We start from the raw sequence: 19,918 nt of genomic DNA on the forward strand, positions 1-19,918 counted from the left end.
AGACAGTGGGCCTCAATATCCCTCCTCTGGCAAAATCCAAGTTCAAGCCACAGTAGGCTCCCGCCCAGACAACCCCCCCGAAGTATGAGGCCGCCCACAAAAAGCAGCGGGACTATAGAAAGCTCCCGCAATGGAAATCCCTGGTTCTTCTAAGGGCAGGCAGGCGGGCAAAAGGCTTTTTTGACAGGATGCTCGGGGGTACCCCCCCCCAGTTCTCAGCAGGGACGTACCCCCAATAAAGCTCCTTTTCTCCAATCGGTTATGTGCTTTCCTCCTGGAATGATCACGGCTCACCTCAGACCGATGGGTCCTCAACACCATCTCCGAGGTTACACCCTTCAGTTTACCTCCTCACCGCCCAACCGCCTTCCATCCCCATCCCACCTGGGGGACCCCTCTCACGAGGCTCTGCTTGAGCAGGAGGTGTTTCCTTATCCCGAAGGCGAAAGGGGGGCTCAGGCCCATCATGGACCTGCGAGGCCTGAATCACTACATGGTGAAACTCAAGTTCTGCATGGTTTCCCTGGCCTCCATCATCGCCTCTCTGGATCCCGGGGACTGGTACACTGCCCTCGATCTACAGGACGCCTACTTCCACATCCACATATTCGAGGGGCACAGACACTTCCTCCGTTTCATGGTGGGACAGAGTCACTACCAATTCACAGTCCTACCGTTTGGACTGTCCACTGCCCCCAAGGTCTTTACAAAGTGTATGGGGGTGGTAGCGGCCTACCTAAGATGCCATGGGGTCCAAATATTCCCATATCTGGATGACTGGCTAGTCAAAGGCACCTCCTGGTCGCAGGTGAGGGATCATGTGGTGCTCCTCCTGTCTACACGTACTGCCCTGGGCCTGTTGATAAATAATGCCAAGTCCACGTTAGTCCTGGTCCAATGCATAGAGTTTATTGGGGCATTACTGGATGCAGCATCGGCCAGGGCCTCTCTCCCACCAGACAGGTTCGAGACCCTGAAAGGGCTCAGCAACTCGGTCACAAGGTTCCCAGTGACAACAGCCAGGGCTTGCCTGCAACTGCTGGGTCACATGTCTGCGTGCACATATGTGGTCCATCATGTCAGACTCAGAATGAGGCCACTCCAGCTCTGGCTGGCTTTGCAGTTCTCCCAGGCCACGGACAGAATGGACAAAGTCCTCACCATGCCAGACTTGGTGATCACCTCCCTGCGGTGGTGGTCTTCCCCAAACAACATGCTCCAAGGGGTCCCATTCAGGGTCAGGGTCCATCATTGGAGCTGGTGTCCGACGCGTCGGACCTGGGTTGGGGGGGCCCATGTGGAGAACTTTCAGACCCAAGGCCTGGCGGTCTCTGCAAGACCTACCCCTTCATATAAACGTCAAGGAAGTCAGGGCGGTGCAACTGGCATGTATGGCCTTCTGCTCGCACCTGGAGGGCAAGGTAGTCAGGGTCCTCATGGATAACATGGCCTCGATGTACTATATCAACAGGCAAGGCGGGGCCCGATCCTCTGCCCTCTGCTATGAAGCCCTCAGTCTGTGGGACTTCTATATAGCCCACAACATCTACCTAAAAGCCTTCCACCTGCCTGGCACCCGGAATGTCAGGGTGGATCACTTGAGCAGGAATTTTTCCTCTCAGCACGAGTGGTCTCTACCCCGGGAAATGGCTCACCAGCTCTTCCGAAGGTGGGGTGTGAGCAGGCAGAACCAACGATGCCCCCGGTCTGTTCCGGGGGGGGCGCAGGGAGGGGCTCTATCTCTGATGCATTTACCCTGTCCTGGTCAGGCCAGCTCCTCTACGCCTTTCCCCGGTTCCCTCTGATCAGCAAGATCCTGGAGAAAATAGACAGACAAAGCCAGGGACCTCCTCGTTGCCCCGGCATGACCCAGGCAACACTGGTACAGTACCCTCTCGGGGCTGGCAGTGGCTCTGCCATGGCAGTTGCTGCTCTACCTGGACATGCTCTCTCAGAACCAGGGCCACCGCCTCCATCCCAACCTAGCAACGCTTCACCTCACGGCATGGCTGCTCAGTGGCTAGGTGGCAAGGAAAGGACATGCTCGGAACACGTTCAGTGCGTCCTCCTCGAAAGTAGACGGCCCTCCACTCACTGCTCCTATTGTTATACCAATAAAATAAAAACCAGCAGGATCTTATTAAAGGGAAAAAGGCAAAATACCACATTTATTGTGAATACAGAAAGAATCATAGTAAGCAGTTAGTTATAGCTATAACATTCCATTCAATCTCATATTTATTCACACATTCATTCCTACAAACACACACACACAGGTTCTGCAAGGTTGTTATCATAGTAAGCAGTTAGTTATAGCTATAACATTCCATTCAATCTCATATTTATTCACACATTCATTCCTACACACACATACACGCACACACAGGTTCTGCAAGGTTGTTATCATAGTTACCAGCCTTAGAGTTGCTCATGCCAAGCCACTGGCCAGGTGGCCTGGACATGAGGAGGGAGCAGGGCCTTGTCAGATGCTCATCTAATGCTCCTGGCAGTTGGTTTGCAGAATGGGACCCCAAAGTTCTCACTTTCTAGAGTCCATTTTTATAGGAATTTCTTCCTATGCCAGTCTATGGGAATTGCTTCATCATGCTGTTGCTGAATCAATCAGCAGATGGCACATTCCATACGGCTCCGTGCTGCTAGATGTTATCTTGTTCTTTGGTTCTCCCATTCTTGAGGCTGTTGGATGAATTCCAGTCTGCCCTCCGGGGGTCCTCTGGTTATTTCCACTTGACGCCTTCTTCAGCCGATGGACACTGGATTCTTAGGCTGGCACCTCCCTGATCATTCAGTTATTATCCACACCAAGCATCCATCCACATACATCCTCTATCTCTATTTTAATCACAGTTTTGCGAGATGAATACAACAAAAGGGCGGGGAGTCTCTGTGTGCTGTTTCTGTTGTTACAGAATATTGCTTTGAGTCTCTCTCTGTGTGAATTGCTTTGAGAACAGACTCTGTCTTAGAATGTACTAACGCAATTAGCAGCTTGCAAGTTTCACACATCGAGGGAGAGAAACAGTACCAAAAACGAAGAGATCTCTTAATTAGTAATACCTTGGAATTTAAACTATGGGGAATCAAACTCATTTGTGATTTTAATACAGAACTTCTTTAATATGATCCAACACTATGTGGCGAAGTGGTCTTGGTTTTCAAGGTGGGCTGCATGTCAGGGTGTTTCCCCAATGGCCGCCCCAATCCAGCTTATCCTTGATTACCTCCTCCACCTGAGGGCCCGGGACTGGCGCCCTCATCAGTCAGGGTACACTTGGTGACCATATCGGCCTTTCATCCCCTGATGCAAGAGCACACGGTGTTTTCCCATGCTGTGACCGGCCGGTTCCTTAAGGGTTTGGACCATCTCATACCCATATTCCAAGCCCCTGGTTCTGCAATGGGACCTAAACCTGGTGCTGGCTCGTCTCACGGGCGCCCCGTTTGAACCACTGGCCACGTGTTCCTGGTCTCACCTCTCATGGAAGGTGGCCTTCCTAGTAGCTATCACGTTGGCCAGGCGGGTCTCAGCACTCAGGACCCTAACCTCCCAACCGCCGTATACGGTTTTTCATAAGGACAAGATCCAGCTTCGCCCACACCGCGCATTCCTCCCAAAGGTGGTCTCCGCCTACCACATGGGTCAGGACATTTTTCTGCCAGTCCTCTGCCCCAGGCCTCACACGACTAGTGAGGAATGCCGTCTCCAAACGCTCGACGTGAGGCGAGCTCTGGCTCTCTACCTCGAACGGACCAAGCCGTTCAGAAAGTCTTCGCAACTGTTCGTCGCCTCGGCTGAGCACGCAAAGAGTCAGCCGACTTCCACCCAGTGGCTTTCTAAGTGGATCACTTTGTGCATCTGTTCCTGTTATGAGCTGGCAGGGGTTCCCCCGCTGCCCATTTGTGAGAGCACACTCAACTCGGGCGCAGGCCTCGTCAGCTGCCTTCATGGCCCACGTCCCCATGCAGGACATTTGTAGGGCCACCACTTGGTCTTCTGTTCACACGTTCACCTCGCACTATGCGATCGTCTCCCAGGCCAGGGATGATGCCGGATTCGGCAGGGTGGTACTCTGTCTCGAGAACTTGTGAACTCCTACCCACCTCCAACAGATATAGCTTGGAATCACCTATTGTGGAATACACATGAGCAATCACTCGAAGAAAAGAAAGTTACCTTTTCCATAACTGGTGTTCTTCAAGATGTGTTGCTCATGTCTATTCCATATCCCACTCTCCTTCCCCTCTGTCGGAGTTGTCTGGCAAGAAGGAACTGAGGGTGAGGGGAGCTCAGCCCCCCTTATACCGCTCCAGGCAGGCGCCGCTCCAGGGGTCATGGGGGGGGGGGGCGCTCCTCCGTACAGGTACTGCTAGGAGGAAAACTTCCGGAACCGGTGCACGTGGCGAGTACGCACACTTATTGTGGAATAGATATGAGCAACACATCTCAAAGAACACCAGTTACAGAAAAGGTAACTGTCTTTTCTAGTTCCTCCATTTTGTCGCCCAGGCTCCTTGGGTTGGTGTACAGACACCTTAGTTGTTTCTGCTTGGCTTTATCCAGATTCCTCACCCGATTAGGTACTGTCATTCTACTGCCAATATCACCTACCTAACTGTTAGTGTCGTTGGTATTGACACTCTCTTTGCTCTTGGTGTCCATTCTCCTACCTTCTGTTGCTCCTTGCTCCATTGCTGTGTCCTCTCGTACTTGACTTTCCCTCCCACTTAATGTTAGAATCAGGTGTGGAGATTACATGTTTGTTGTGTTCCCCCTGGTGGCACCAAGTAACATGCAGGAGGAGCAGCCTGACTGGAATTGAGAGGGTGAAGAACTGTAGGAGCTGGAGCCAGGGGGGTCTGAGGGGACAGAGACATGCTAGGAACATAGAGACAGAAGAAGGGTCTGTACATAGGCAGAAAACTCCTTCAGAATGTGGAATTGCACTCCGGAGTCCAGAGTGTCTATGTTCCTCTGCTGTCAGCAAATAGCCGTGAAATTCACAAGCGAAATGTATTTCTCAGCTCCTTTTAGGAGCTGATCTTTGTAGATGGTGACAACTTACTTGTGCTACCAGTTAGTCTTTTAGCTCAAGTGGTAGAGGTCTCTGCTATGTATCTAAAGGCTTGGACTGCACTGAGGACTCAAGTTGGAGAGCGTCATGAATTCCACATGAGAGAATTACTGTTTTTCAGTTTGTGTTTTTTAAATGTAAAAGTTGGAAAGTTGAGCTCTGAAAAGTTAGGGAATGCCAGAATTAAGGTTGCTTGTGTAATCTTAATTTGGCCCCGTTCTGCATGTCAATTATGATACAGTTTTTAATTACCTGATTTTACTATTCTTTCCACAGACTCCCTGCCTCACTCAGTGCATAGAATGAACCTGCTGTGGGGATGAATCAGGGTAGTTTAGTGAATGAGGCTGTGGCTGTGTCATAAATATAAAGGGAAGGGTAAACACCTTCAAATCCCTCCTGGCCAGAGGAAAAACCCTTTCACCTGTAAAGGGTTAAGAAGCTAAGACAACCTCGCTGGCACCTGACCAAAATGACCAATGAGGAGACAAGATACTTTCAAAAGCTGGGGGGAGGGAAAAACAAAGCCTCTCTCTCTCTATCTGTGTGATGCTTTTGCTGGGGACAGACAGGAATGGAGTCTTAGAACTTAGTAAGTAATCTAGTTAGATATGCGTTAGATTCTGATTTCTTTAAATGGCTGAGAAAATAAGCTGTGCTGGATGGAATTTAGATTCCTGTTTTTGTGTCTTTTTGTATCATAAGGTTTTGCCTAGAGGGATTCTCTGTGTTTTGAATCTAATTACCCTGTAAGGTATTTACCATCCTGATGTTACAGAGGTGATTCTTTTTACTTTTTATTTAATTAAAATTCTTCTTTTAAGAACCTGATTGCTTTTCATTGTTCTTAAGATCCAAGGGTTTGGGTCTGTGTTCACCTATGCAAATTGGTGAGGATTTTTATCAAGCCTTCCCCAGGAAAGAGGGTGTAGGGCTTGGGCGGATTTTGGGGGAAAGATGTTTCCAAACGGGCTCTTTCCCAATTATATACCAGTTAGACGTTTGGTGGTGGCAGCGATAAAGTACAAGGGCAAAAGGTAAAATAGTTTGTACCTTGGGGAAGTTTTAACCTAAGCTGGTAAAAGTAAGCTTAGGTTTTCATGCAGGTCCCCGCATCTGTACCCTAGAGTTCAGAGTGGGGAAGGAACCTTGACAGGGTCTCACTCACAATCACTGCTTTTTGAGTTTGATTTTATTATTTATTTATTTATTAACGGGGAGAAATGAGGAAAGGGAACTGTCCCAGTCATGTAAGTGTAAGGCAGGATGATGCAGTAGACGATGCTTTCATAGGCCCTACTTGATAACTGGACTTGAGGAATCAGCCCAAAAGGACTCTTCACAGGAATATGTGTTTGTAACAGAATGGCTTGCCTGGGGGCTGGAGATCCTGGGGCTAAGCCAGCCCTGATTACCAGACGAGCCCCCCCCCGTAAGTGAAATCAGGGGATTCTAATAGAAAAGGTAGCAGGAAGCTGCAAGGTTGTGTGGTTGAGAGAGTAACTGAAACTGCCAAAGGCTGGAAACCTGACAGTAAGCTGTGGAAGTTCAGGAGAAAGCTCTCCAGGCAGGGAACCACATGAGACCCTGCCCAAGGAGCAGGGCTGAGACTGCAATGGCATGTCTGAAAAGGCATCTGGAGAAGGATAAACTCCAGACAAGAGGTACGGGGAAGTAGGGATGTAAATATCATTTTAAAAGTTAACCGTTTAAACAATTAAAAAAATTTGTTTAAGCGGTTGACGGATCAAAGGGCTGGCTGGCGCCGCTGGGGCTGGGGCTGATCTGGCCAGCGCAGCTGGGGCTGGGCTCGATCTCCCAGAGGCTACTGAAGCCAATTGGGGAGATTTTAGCTTGCTAAAAGTCTGGCAGCGCAGCGGGGCTAAGGCAGGCTCCCTACCTGCCCTGACTCCGTGCGGCTCCCGGAAGTGGCCAGCTTGTCCCTGTGGCCCCTTGGCACAGGCGGGCCCAGGGAGTCTCTGCACGAAACCCCCACTCCCAGCATCGACTCACAGCTCCCAATGGCTGGGAACAGGAAACCACAGCCAATGGAAGTTGCGGGGCCGGCGCCTGTGGGCGGGGGCAGCGTGCAGAGCTGCCTGGCTGCCCCTGAGCCTAGGAGCTGCTGCTGGACATGCCACCGCTTCCAGGGGCCACCCGAGGTAAGCACCTCACAGCCGGAGCCTGCATCCTGAACCCCTCCTGCACCCCAACCCTCTACCCCAGTCCTGAATCCCCTCCCGCACCCAAACTCCCTCCCAGAATCTGCACCCCCTCCTGTAACCCAGCCCTGAGTCCCCTCCTGCACCAAACTCCCTCCCAGAGCCAGCACCCCAACCCCAGGCTAAACCCTAAGCCCCCTCCCACACTCCAAACCCCTTGGCCTCAGCCCAGAGCCCATACCCCCTCCTGCACCTCAACCCCCTGCCCAGTGAAAGTGACTTTGGGCCACGAGGGAGTGCTCATGGTACTACATTGTGTTTGTCCACATGTGGACTTTAAAGATTCTTCTTTGCTGACTGCTGGTCTGCCTTGAAAGAATCTATTCTTTCTCACCTCCAAACTCATGTGAGCTCAGTGCATCCTCAGCGTCATTCTCCTATACCATTCTGGACTGGTGTAGTATATAAAAGGGACAAGATTTGGGCAGCTCTGTCAAGCTGAAAATGTGACTCATTGTGAAGTCATTGTCAAAAGTGACTATCCCTTGGGATTGACAGGATGCAGCTTGTATAGCTGTTTAGTCCAAGAGGCATGCAGAGAGCTTGCATGGCTGGAGACAGAGAACTTGAATTTGAGTTGGATAGCGCTCATAGCAATCATAAATATAACCTGAGTATGTAGATTAAAAACACTCCAATGAACTAATACTTATATTTGCTTCTAGTTCCTGATAGATTGCAAAAGGCAAAACTAAAATGTTATGAGGATTATAGAAGGGCATTGTCTGCCACACTTACAGAATCTAGAAGTGGAAAACATCTATTAGGATATTGCCCTGTCTGCCCGTTGAGGATTGTTCCTTATAGTATAGTATATACTGCATAGTAGTGCTCTTACTCTTATTTTGCCTACTCTAGTTTTAAGTGTATTTCCTTGGACATTATTCAGTAGGCTAATGCATTTCACTGTCAGTAAATATTTGCTTTTAAAATTGTATCTCATTTACTCCTAGCTAAACCTCTTCTGTTTGCTGGATGAATCCTCTACATTCTGGTGGTCACACCCTTCAAATATTTGTAGACTAGTCATTACTTACACAATTTTTTAAATCTTTCCTGTCAAGTCAGTCTCTCCACTTCTCTAACCATTCTTGCCATATTTCTGTTCACTCCTTTTCTTCAGTCCATCCTGTCCTTAAAGTAAATGTGCCATATTGAACAAATACAAGGCTTGAATGTGATGTAATGTTGTCAGAATAACGTGCAAGAATTGGAGGCCAAGGACACCTATGTTCTAATTCCAGATCATCCACTGATTCACTCGGTGGCTTTGGTCAAGTCAGTTAATCTCTGCCTGAATTTTGCCAACTCTAAAATGTGGGTAATATGTAACTGTTTCACACGATGCTAAGAGGACTGATTACTTAAAGTTTGTAAAACAATATGGAGATGAAAAGTTCTATGTATCATTGTTTTGAAGATGCAGGAAATCTCAGTGTGCTTCTCATCATTACATTTCACTACCTTATTTCGTTTATTTGTTAGGCAAAAATAATGTAGGGTCCTTAATCCACCACCTTTTTGATCAGTAGTTACATATTTGTATATGATTGAAGAATTTAACTGTACTGTTCGTTTGATTTCCAATTTTTTTTAAAAAAGCATGAGACTATTGGATCTTATATGGGAACAAAGAGGAAGTAATATATTTAACTGCCCTCTTCTCATTTTAAATCACTCCCGAAGAATCACTTCTAAGCCAGTGCCACAAGAAATGAAGCAACAAATACACTTGCATGTTACGTTATATATATTTATATGTGTGTGTGTGTGTATATATATATATATATATATATATAATATTTCTTTAAAAAAAATCTGACTGCACTGTGTTACACCTTTGCTCAGTAACTCTGTAATCTAACTGCTGTAACCCGCTATTCTTCCTGCAGTGTCTCCTCTCCCTGGTTTTATTGGCTCACTTCATTGCATCATATCTGAAATTAGATAGAAATTCTTCGAGATTGGGACTTTGGCTGCTGTATGGTGTCTAGCATACATTTGGATACTGTAAAATAATAATAGATTTCAAAGTAGAACAAAATAATATTTTCATTATCTGCATTGTATTCTTTTAAAACTTCTGTGTCTGCTTGATTTTCAGGTGCTGATCTTGCCTTTCCAGCTTCAGTCCATGACAATGTAATTTGCAGTAAAACGTTCCAAATTCTTTACAAAAATGAGGAGGTTTCTGTGAATGATGTTATGATCTTCAAAATTAAAATGCTCTTAGATGAACGGAAGGTAATCTGCCATTCAAGTATATTTAACTATTCAGATCCTTTAGGCATAATTTGCAAAATACTGAACATAATTGTCATGTTTTTAACTCCTTTTCAGATTGAAGAATCCCTTAATGAAATGAATTTCCTGCTATCCTTAGATCTACACTTCACAGACACAGATTATTCGTAAATTTAAAAATAATACAAATTTTATTAAATAATTGAAATGCCTGTTAACTGCTTTTTTAAAATTGAGATTAAAATTATAACATCGTACATACAAAATATTGCTGAAACATTTTTAAAATCTAGAATGCTTAATTTATTTTATTTTATTCCGCTATTCATATATTAGAAGTTTATTTGTGTGGGCAAAAAAATCCAGTTAATCTCTTGAGACAGGTTGCAGACTTTAATTACTGGGTTTAGGAGAGATTCCTTGTTGTTTACCTATCCATCCTGCTGTTCCCTTTTAGAGATGTAATTATATTTATACATGATATAGTATAAAACAATACTATATTTTATATATTAAAGTTATTGAAGACCAATATGGCTATGGCCTTGTGGTGTTTAAATAATGGGTTGCTGTTTCTTGTATTGGGGATTTTATTATTGGATGACTTAAAACATTGTTCCAGTAATTACACTATTTTTTTTTCCCCCCCAAGGCCAGATGATCTGAGCACACTGCAACTAATTAGTAGCCGAACTTTAAAGTTGCACTTTAGCTTACACCAGGGCCTTCATCACTACGTCAATGTTATGTTTGATTACTTCCACCTCTCTGTCATATCTGTTACAATCCATGCTTCTTTGGTTGCTCTACACCAGCCATTGATAAGGTAATATCCCATTAATAAGTTTCAATTAATATATTGGATTATTAGTTATTGTAATTTATGTGAGAATTTTGGTGAGAATGGATGTAATACTTAGAGTAAAGTTTATGTATATGACGTATTGTGCTTTATGATGTTTTACATTAGAAGCTGTTTTGGTGATTTTTTTTTTGTTTTTTTCCTTAAAACTGTAAAATTCTGAGTTCTAGTTTATGTAGAATAAAAGGAGTGCAGGTGGTAAAAGACAGATAACTGCAATAATTGAATACACCCAAGAGAAAAGAAGTAGACAGCAAGCAATATCACCCTATGCTAGTGTTCATACAATCTGTAGTTAGGGTGAGGTGATCTCTATTCATTTTATTTATTTTTTTTATCCCTGGGTTGAACTGAGCTGACTCTCAACGGTTTGTTGAGATAGTACTCTTTCCTGATTTCTACACTTTGTACTCCAGAATCTGCTTTCATTTTTTTTATGACATCTCTATCCTTTGTAGATGTGAAGAAAAGCTATATAATGTGAACACAGTATAACCAGTATGGCAGCGTCTTTTGAGTGTACAGGCAGCTTGAAAAAGTAGCTGAGTAAACTTCCATTGATTATTTAAATGCATTTTTAACTCTGGAGCATAGTGATGACACTATCCACATAAGCTTTAACTATTACATAGATTATCAAAGGATATGCCAGAAAGAAGAGGGATAACCCTGTTATGAATTTGAGCATAGTTTACTGCATGTGATACTTCATTTTGTCCTGAATGGAGGAGCTTAGTTTGTGGACAGAGCTTGGTAGAGTAACACCACTTTTTCCCCCCACAGTGTTATGCTGTAATTATTTTTTGCAGGAAGAGATTGAAGAATAATGAATAAGGGAGTATGTGGGCTTGTACATTTTCATTCTAGCAGGGTTTGGAGTGATCATGTATTTGGTGGTATGCTCTACTGGTACCTTTCTGATGGCCTTACCAGTATGTGTTAAAGTGTTTATTTTAAGAGTTTCTTTCTTGTATTTACGTGCCCATATGAAACTTACATTGCAGTAATCTAATTGATGGAGCTTTAAAAGCGTTGTATGAGGTTGTCTGCAGCAATGGAAAAACCTACAAACAAACCTTTTTTTAAAGTAGTATATATATTTATGCAAACTAAACGAATAATGCCAAATTAAGAAAATAACCATCTATTCCTCTTCCCCCCCACACACAAATAGGCAATATCGTGCTCTGTAGCCTACATTTATATTCTACATTTGTACTAATGTGACTCAACAACAAAAATAGGACTCAACTGAGCAGCTTTTACCATTATTGCAGTAAGAGAACCTACTGCATGGTTTTATATGAATATTTATTATTTGTATTACAGAAGTACCTAGATGTCCCAAATGAGAGCAGGGTCTTATTGTGCTTGATGCTGTACATATACATTTTAAGAGACTATCTCTCACCCTTTGTCTTGCCTATTTAGAAATAAAGTATTGTTTTCCCTGCCATTACAAAGATCAGAACTGGGGAAAGAAACATTAAGGGTATGTCTATACTGCACACTCTTTACAGCAATGTGTAGAGTACATACTCTGCATGTCCCTCTAGAATGGTTGTAAATAGCAATGTAGACAGTGAGGCACTGCTTGTGTGAGTAAAGACACACCTTCGGGTATGTACCCTACATGGTTCTCTATACCCTCAAGCAGTGCCTCTTCTGTGTACCCTGCTATATTTAGCTATGTAGTATCCTGCTTCTTCCCCACTGTGGGAGCCTTTCCCCACTGCCAGAGTCTCTCTTTGTGTTGGGGAAAGGCTCTGACAGCTCCCTGCTTCCAGATCCTTTCTCTGCTTCAGGGACTGCCAGACCCTTCCCCTGCTACCTCCCCATTGCCAGAGACCTTTCCCAGCTTGTGTAGCTACAAGCCACAGTGTGGATGCAGCTTGTTTTTCATTCTGGCATGTAGCTACAAATACAGTAACTCCTCGCTTAATGTTATAGTTACGTTCCTGAAAATGATACTTTAAGCAAAACGATGTTAAGCGAATCCAATTTTCCCATAAGAATTAATGTAAATGAGGGGATTTGGTTCCAGGGAATTTTTTTTCACCAGACAAAAACATACATACATATATACATACATACACACACACACACACACACACACACACACACAGAGTATATGTTTTAAACAAACAGTTTAATAGTGTACACAGTAATGATGATTGTGAAGCTTGGTTGAGCTGGTGAAGTCAGAGGGTGGGATATTTCCAGGGAATGCCTTGCTGCTAAATGATGAACTAGCACTCGGCTGAGCCCTCAAGGGTTAACACCTTGTTGTTAATATAGCCTCACACTCTACAATGCAGTAGAGTGTGAGGCTATATTAAATGGAATGGAGGGAGGAAACATAATAGATGCATGGCAGTGGCCACAAACATTCCCTGAGGAAACTGAAGCAGATGAAGAACCCACGCTATCCCACTGGAACACATCACTCCCTCCACTTTCCAGAGTGCCGGGTGGTGCATGTGTGTGTGAGACAGAGACACACACCGTGTGTGTGTGTGTGTGTGTGTGTGAGAGAGAGAGACACGCACATTGATCTTTTAAGTACTCTGACCCCACTCCAAGTACACTGCCTTTTTAAGTAGATCAGCAAGTTGAGACCGCAGCTGCTGCCAGTAAGCTCCCTCTGTCCTGAGCCCTGTCGTGTCCTCCCCGCCGCTCTGTGGAGATGGGGTCGAGGAGCAGGGGGAGAGGGACACTCTGACATCAGCACCCCTCTTCCCCCACACCCCTTGCACAGCAAACAGGAGGCTCCTGGGAGCAGCTTCAAGGCAGGGGGCAGGAGCAGCACACGGCAGTGGTTGGAGGGACACCAGAACTGCCTGGCAATTGATAGCCTGCTGGGCGGCTGCCACAAAGGGAACTTAGGGGAGCTGATGGGGGGCTGCCAGCCCACCCTGGTTCCAAGCCCCCACTAGCTAGCTGCAACGGGCTGCTCTTCCTGCAAGCAGTGGACAAAGCAGGCGGCAGCCAAACAATGTTATAAGGGAGCGTTGCACAACTTTAAACGAGCATGTTCCTTAATTGATCAGCGACGTAACAACATTAAGCGGGACGACCGTAAGTGAGGAGTTACTTTACCCTGCTCTCTGGCACCCATGGTGTGCAGTGTAGACATAGCCTTAGTGACCAGCTCTCACAGAAAGTCTGCGACAGAGCTTGGGAATTGAACCCAGATGACCAAAATCTCAGAGCAGCATCTTAATGACAAAATCATCCTTCTTTTACCTGTCTCCTTTTTAGAATATACATTCTGTCTGTGACACTGACTACATCTGCTTTATTAGTTTTACAGTACAAGTCAACAATGGTGTTGAGTCTGGGACTAACTCAGAAACACTGTTGAAGCTCATTTTTATGCAGTTCTTTAAGTAAATATATTATGTCAATGTTTTTGACCTTAATAGGTGACTAATACACTTTCTCTTGCAATACAGCAGTTTATGCTACATACTAGTCGGAGAAAGTGGTGGCTCATCTACTAGTGGGGAATTACTAGAAGAAGACTATTTGGTTCAACAGCAGAAGCCAAAAGGATTAGCTGCTGACTATGGTTAACAGCCAATAGACAAGGAGATGCCTGCAGTAGCTGCAATTAGCACACTTGCAGTTGCCGTCATTGCTGCCCTTGACCTTGTTTCTGGCCTTTTTCTTTTAAGGTTCTTGTCACTGTCACAGTGGCATTAACATCTGCCCTGCCTTTTTATTGGTCATCTTTTGCCTAGTCTCCTAAATTTGTAGGAGTCAATAGACTCTGTATTCAAACACCTTTCCTAAGTTCTCTTAAACTGTTCCTCATATGGGGGTGGGGGAAAAATCACTAATTTTTATGTTTACAGAACACATCAAAAATAAGTGTGGTGGGTGGAAAAACAAACAGCATTACACTAGTAATATTGATTTTGTTATTTAAACACCAATTTTTCTTTAAAGTATGTTTCTTTGCTTTCCTTCTGAATCTTCAAATACTCCATGTCAGCTCCTTCTCTTTCCCTGAACTCTTTCTCGTGAGTTCCAGTGCGCAAAGTGCACATGTAAATGTCAGTCCGCAAAATGATATTACAGGAAGGTGAATTTATTATTTAAGCTGCCTTAGCTATGGTACACAAATTTCATGTTTGCTAGCAAAAACTGTTCTTATTTGTATGTATGATGTCTTCAGAGAATCAGGGTAATATTCTTCCATGGCACCTTTATACAATACTGGCAAAAATTTTGGATTTGCTGGTGTTCTGTATGTGAAAATTTTTCTTCCCAGTTTTGGCTCTGACAATAGTGAGTGAATGGAGCAATTTAACTTTATATATCAACTCAGTAAAATGTGAAAAGAGACACTAAAACGAAGTAGTAATTTTCATGTTGCTACAGTCGTCATTGGAGCAGAATGTTACCAGTTCACCCAGAAATATTTTTAAATCCTTTTAAAAATCTGATCATCCAAGGTGTCCTTTTTAATACTTTTCAAGAAATTTTCAACAAACAAGCTTTGCAGTTGTTGTAAGAAGGGACTCAAAACCAGTAATTACCTGAACATCTTGATTCCCTCTGACTTTCATTAAAAACACAAGTGATTTGTGTTAAGAATGTCTACTACTATGATAAATAATTGTGGCACACACTCCTTATTACATGCATTAGGTTCACTTTGTGTTTATAATCAAGTGGATATTTTTCTCTATTTTTAAATGGTTCTGGCAGCTTTCCTCGTCCAGTGAAGAATACTTGGTTAAACAGGAACACACCAGCACAGAACAGGGACACTGTGATTCCTACTCTTGAAAGTGTGGTCTTCGGCAATAACTACACAAAACAATTATCAGCAGATGTAAGAATATTATCGATTATTTTATTTATAATATTTCTGATGTTTATTAGGTAATAATTCTTTTTGAATTAATGGTATCGAAGGGCAAACTTAATTAAAGGCACTTTACTATGCCTAGTGACATGATGTAAAGGGAAGAACTTTAACAAAGGACTACGATGTATGTTTCAAGTTCCCTTTTATAGAAAACTTAAAATATTTAGTATAGGGCTGTTGATTAATTGCAGTTAACTCATGTGATTAACTCAAAAAAATTAATCACAGTTTAAAAAATTAATTGCCATTATTTGCAGTTTTAATTGCACTGGTAAACAATAGAATACCAATTGAAATTTATTAAATATTTTGGTTTTTTCTACATTTTCAAATTTTTTTATTTCAATTACAACACAGAATACAAAGTGTACAGTACTCACTTTATATTATTTTTATTACAGATATTTGCAGTGTAAAAATGATAAACAAAAGAAATAGTATTTTTCTGTTCACTTCATACAAGTACCACAGTGCATCTCTTTATCATGAACGCACAACTTACAAATGTAGATTTTTTTGGTTACATAACTGCACTCAAAAACAAAACAATAAAACTTTAGAGCCTACAAGTCCACTCAGTCCTACTTGTTGTTCAGCCAATCGCTAAGAGAAACAGGTTTATTTACATTTACGGGAGATAATGCTGCCCGCTTCTTATTTACAATGTCATCTGAAAGTGAGAACAGATATTCTCATGGCATTTTTATAGCCGGCATTGCAAGATGTTTATGTGCCAGATATTCTAAACATTCGTATGTCCCTTCATGCTTCAGCCACCATTCCAGAGGACATGCTTCCATGCTGATGATGCTCATTAAAAAATAAATCATTAATTAAGTTTGTGACTGAACTCCTTGGTGGAGAATTGTATGTCTTATGTTCTCTGTTTTGCCCGCTTTCTGCCATATATTTCATGTTATAGCAGTCTCAGATGATGACCCCACATGTTCTTCATTTAAAGTACACTTTCACTGCACATTTGACAGAATATAAGGTACCAATGTGAGATTTCTAAAGATAGCTACATCACTTGACCCAAGGTTTAAGAATCTGAAGTGCCTTCCAAAATCTGATTGGGATGGGGTGTGAAACATGCTTTCAGAAGTCTTAAAAGAGCAACACTCCGATGTGAAAACTACAGAACCCGAACCACCAAAAAGGATAATCAGCCTTCTGCTGGTGGCATCTGACTCATATGATGAAAATGAACATGTGTTGGTCTGCACTGCTTTGGATCGTTATCAAGCAGAACCCATCGTCAGTGTGTTATACTAATAAAATAAAAACCAGCAGCATCTTATTAAAGGGAAAAAGGCAAAATACCACATTTATTGTGAATACAGAAAGAATCATAGTAAGCAGTTAGTTATAGCTATAACATTCCATTCAATCTCATATTTATTCACACATTCATTCATATACACACACACACACACACACACACACAGGTTCTGCAAGGTTGTTATCATAGTTACCAGCCTTAGAGTTGCTCATGCCAAGCCACTGGCCAGGTGGCCTAGACATGAGGAGGGAGCAGGGCCTTGTCAGATGCACATCTGATGCTCCTGGAAGTTGGTTTGCAGAATGAGACCCCAAAGTTCTCACTTTCTAGAGTCCATTTTTATAGGAATTTCTTCCTATGCCAGTCTATGGGAATTGCTTCATCATGCTGTTGCTAAATCAATCAGCAGATGGCACATTCCTGACGGCTCCGTGCTGTCAGATGTTATCTTGTTCTTTGATTCTTCCATTCTTGAGGCTGGTGGGTGGATTCCAGTCTGCCCTCCGGGGGTCCTCTGGTTATTTCCACTTGATGCCTTCTTCAGCTGATGGACACTGGATTCCTAGGCTGGCACCTCCCTGGTCATTCAGTTATTATCCACACACATCCTCTATCTCTGTTTTAATCACAATTGTTAACAAAGCGAGATGAATACAACAAAAGGGCGGGAAGTCTCTGTGTGCTGTTTCTGTTGTTACAGAGTATTGCTTTGAGTCTCTCTCTGAGTATTTGTTGTTACAAAGAATTGCTTTAGAACAGACTCTGTCTTAGAAATGTACTAATACAATTAGCAGCTTGCAAGTTTCACACATAGAGGGAGAGAAACAATATCAAAAACCAAGAGACCTCTTAATTAATAATACCCTGGAATTTAAACTCTGGGGAATCAAACTCATTTGTAATTTTAATACAGAACTTCTTTATATGATCCAACAAGCGTGGTTGAACCATGAAGGGTCATATGAATCTTTAGCAAGTCAGGCACGTAAATATCTTGCAACGCCAGTTACAACAGTGCCATGCAAACGTCTGTTCTCACTTTCAGGTGACATTGTAAACAAGAAGCGGGCAGCATTATCTCCTGCAAATGTAAACAAACTTGTTTGTCTGAGCGATTGGCCAAACAAGAAGCAGGATTGAGTGGACTTGTAAGTTCTAAAGTTTTACATGGTTTTATTTTTGAATTCAGTTATTTTTTTTACATAATTCTATATTTGTAAATTGCGCTTACAAATTGATAAAGAGATTGCATTACAATACTTGTAGTAAGTGAATTGAAAAATACTATTTCTTTTGTTGTTTACAGTGCAAATATTTATAATAAAATAAATATAAAGTGAGTACTGTACATTTTGTGTTACATGTTGTAATTTAAATCAATATATTTGAAAATGTGGAAAACATCCAAAAAAATTATATATATGGTATTCTATTATTAATTAGCAGTACAATTAATCATGGTTAATTTTTTTAATCACTTGACTGCACTAATTTATTGTATTTATCTTTTTTGTGAGATGGCACTCAAGTGGACATTGCAGGGCTAGGGATGAGTTTGTTTCAGATGAGTTTGGGGTGGAGGATGATCTATAGAACATCTTTTTAGTTATTCTGTTAATGCAATTTTATAGTATGTAATTAATATGTATACTAATCCTTTTTTAGGGTTGCAGTTTTGTGATTGCGGAGTCCTTCCTGAATCACGCCTACAATCTCCACTACACACTTTGTGCCAGTTTGCTGCTTGCATTTAAAGGGTTACACAGCTATTTCATCCTGATAGCAAAGGAGCTCCCCTCCTCACACCGAATAGAACTGGGTATGCTGAACACAATAAAATAAATCACTTTTATTCTCTATCACAAAGATATTTTCTGTCTTCTTGCTGTGCTCCTTAGAAAGGCCTGTTTTCTCTCCTTTCTTCTAGATTGAAATATAGTTAATCTTATACCTTGTACCTGTTGTGCACCTGCTATTTTACTACTGGAATTGAAATGAGTCTTTTAGTAATGATCAAAAATATAACAAAAAACACTGCCATCAAGTTAATAAGATTAACAAACTGGCTTTACAGGATCTTAAATTATTTTCTTATAGCTTTTTCAAATCAATACATTAGTACTAAAAATATTTGAAGCAAATCCCCACCTTAGTCTAAATACTGTATTATGCCTATGTGCATGCTGTAAGGAAATGTGATTGTTGTACATAAATAAGTTTAAAGTTTGATTCTAAAAACAAAATCTAAATGCTGTAAGTTTTTATTTGAAAAGAACATCATGGGGAAAACTTGAAAATAAGGCCTCAAGAAGAAATTATTTCTCAGTCAATTTTTTGTTTTTTAAAGGCTGGATGCTCTTAAATTGACATAATATTAATTATCTGAGACTTTGGAAGAACAGATTACGCTGTGGACTAAATCTATGTAACTGAACAGTCAGTAAGATTAAGTTTAGTTTTGAGAGTAGCCACTTTCTCATCATGATTAAAATTGAACAGTTAGAGAACATATTTTGAATCAGCCACCTTTTGCAGATGGAGCTAAGGAAATATTGCTTAAAAATATAGTTCTTCTAATAAGTCTGTTCTGCAATCGGAATTTACTTTAGTATATCTTTGTCTCTCAGGGGTGTGAAAAATCCATACCCGTGAGAGACATAGCTATACTGACCTAACCTCCAGTGTAGATAGAGTGAGTAGGTCCCTCTCAGGGAGGGAGATTACCTGTGCCAATGGGAGATCCTCTCCCATCGATGTAGGCAATGTCTATGCTGTAGCATTTTAAGTGTAGACCTACTCTAACATGCAGGATTAGTACTAAGCTAATGTCAGTTTTGAGTTGTGCAACCAAAAAGATGGCATAGGTGTAAAGGGATAATGCATTGGCATTCTCAAGGACCACTAGAGTTTACATCAAGCACGTTTGTGTTGAACATTAAAACTTTTTGGCTTTTTAAAAAAAAAGGGGGAAGGGCATTTTGGAATCCATGAGTATGTTATTTGATAGGGGTTAACATTTCCACTACTGTTAATTTGCTTTGTCTTTTAACATTATAGGATGAGTAATCAGTAGGCATTTACCATGCAGGACTTTGAGACATGAAAAGTGTTGGCAAAAAATGAAAGAAAAAAATTTATTAATATGAGGAATACCCCATAAATACAGTAGAACCTCAGAGTTACAAACAACAAAGTTATGAACTGATGGGTCAGCCACACACTTCATTTGGAACCGGAAGTACGCAATCAGGCAGCAGCAGAGACAAAAGGAAAAAAAAAAAGGAAACACAGTACAGTACTGTGTTAAACTAACACACACACACAGAGGAAAGCAGC

General features: G+C 42.3%; 1 protein-coding gene across 10 annotated transcripts in view; it reads left to right on the forward strand.

The window, feature by feature from the left end:
* Nucleotides 1–19,918, forward strand: part of FAM135A (family with sequence similarity 135 member A) — a 140,046-nt gene that overhangs the window by 53,804 nt on the left and 66,324 nt on the right. For 8 of the 10 annotated variants that reach the window (XR_012667589.1, XM_048845998.2, XM_075126516.1 and 5 more), the window contains exons 5-9: nt 9,420–9,559; nt 9,656–9,726; nt 10,212–10,385; nt 15,138–15,264; nt 18,248–18,401. Coding sequence is in view for 8 of the 10 variants with exons in the window: in XM_048845998.2 (XP_048701955.2) it covers nt 9,420–9,559; nt 9,656–9,726; nt 10,212–10,385; nt 15,138–15,264; nt 18,248–18,401 (666 nt within the window). In the remaining 2 variants the exon portion in view is untranslated. Of the gene's footprint in view, nt 1–9,419; nt 9,560–9,655; nt 9,727–10,211; nt 10,386–15,137; nt 15,265–17,639; nt 17,731–18,247; nt 18,402–19,918 lie in introns of those variants that run through there. The other 2 variants (XM_048846002.2, XM_048846003.2) reach the window with 2 other exon arrangements.

This window comes from Caretta caretta, chromosome 3, assembly GCF_965140235.1.
Source record: "Caretta caretta isolate rCarCar2 chromosome 3, rCarCar1.hap1, whole genome shotgun sequence".
Lineage (NCBI taxonomy): Eukaryota > Metazoa > Chordata > Testudines > Cheloniidae > Caretta > Caretta caretta.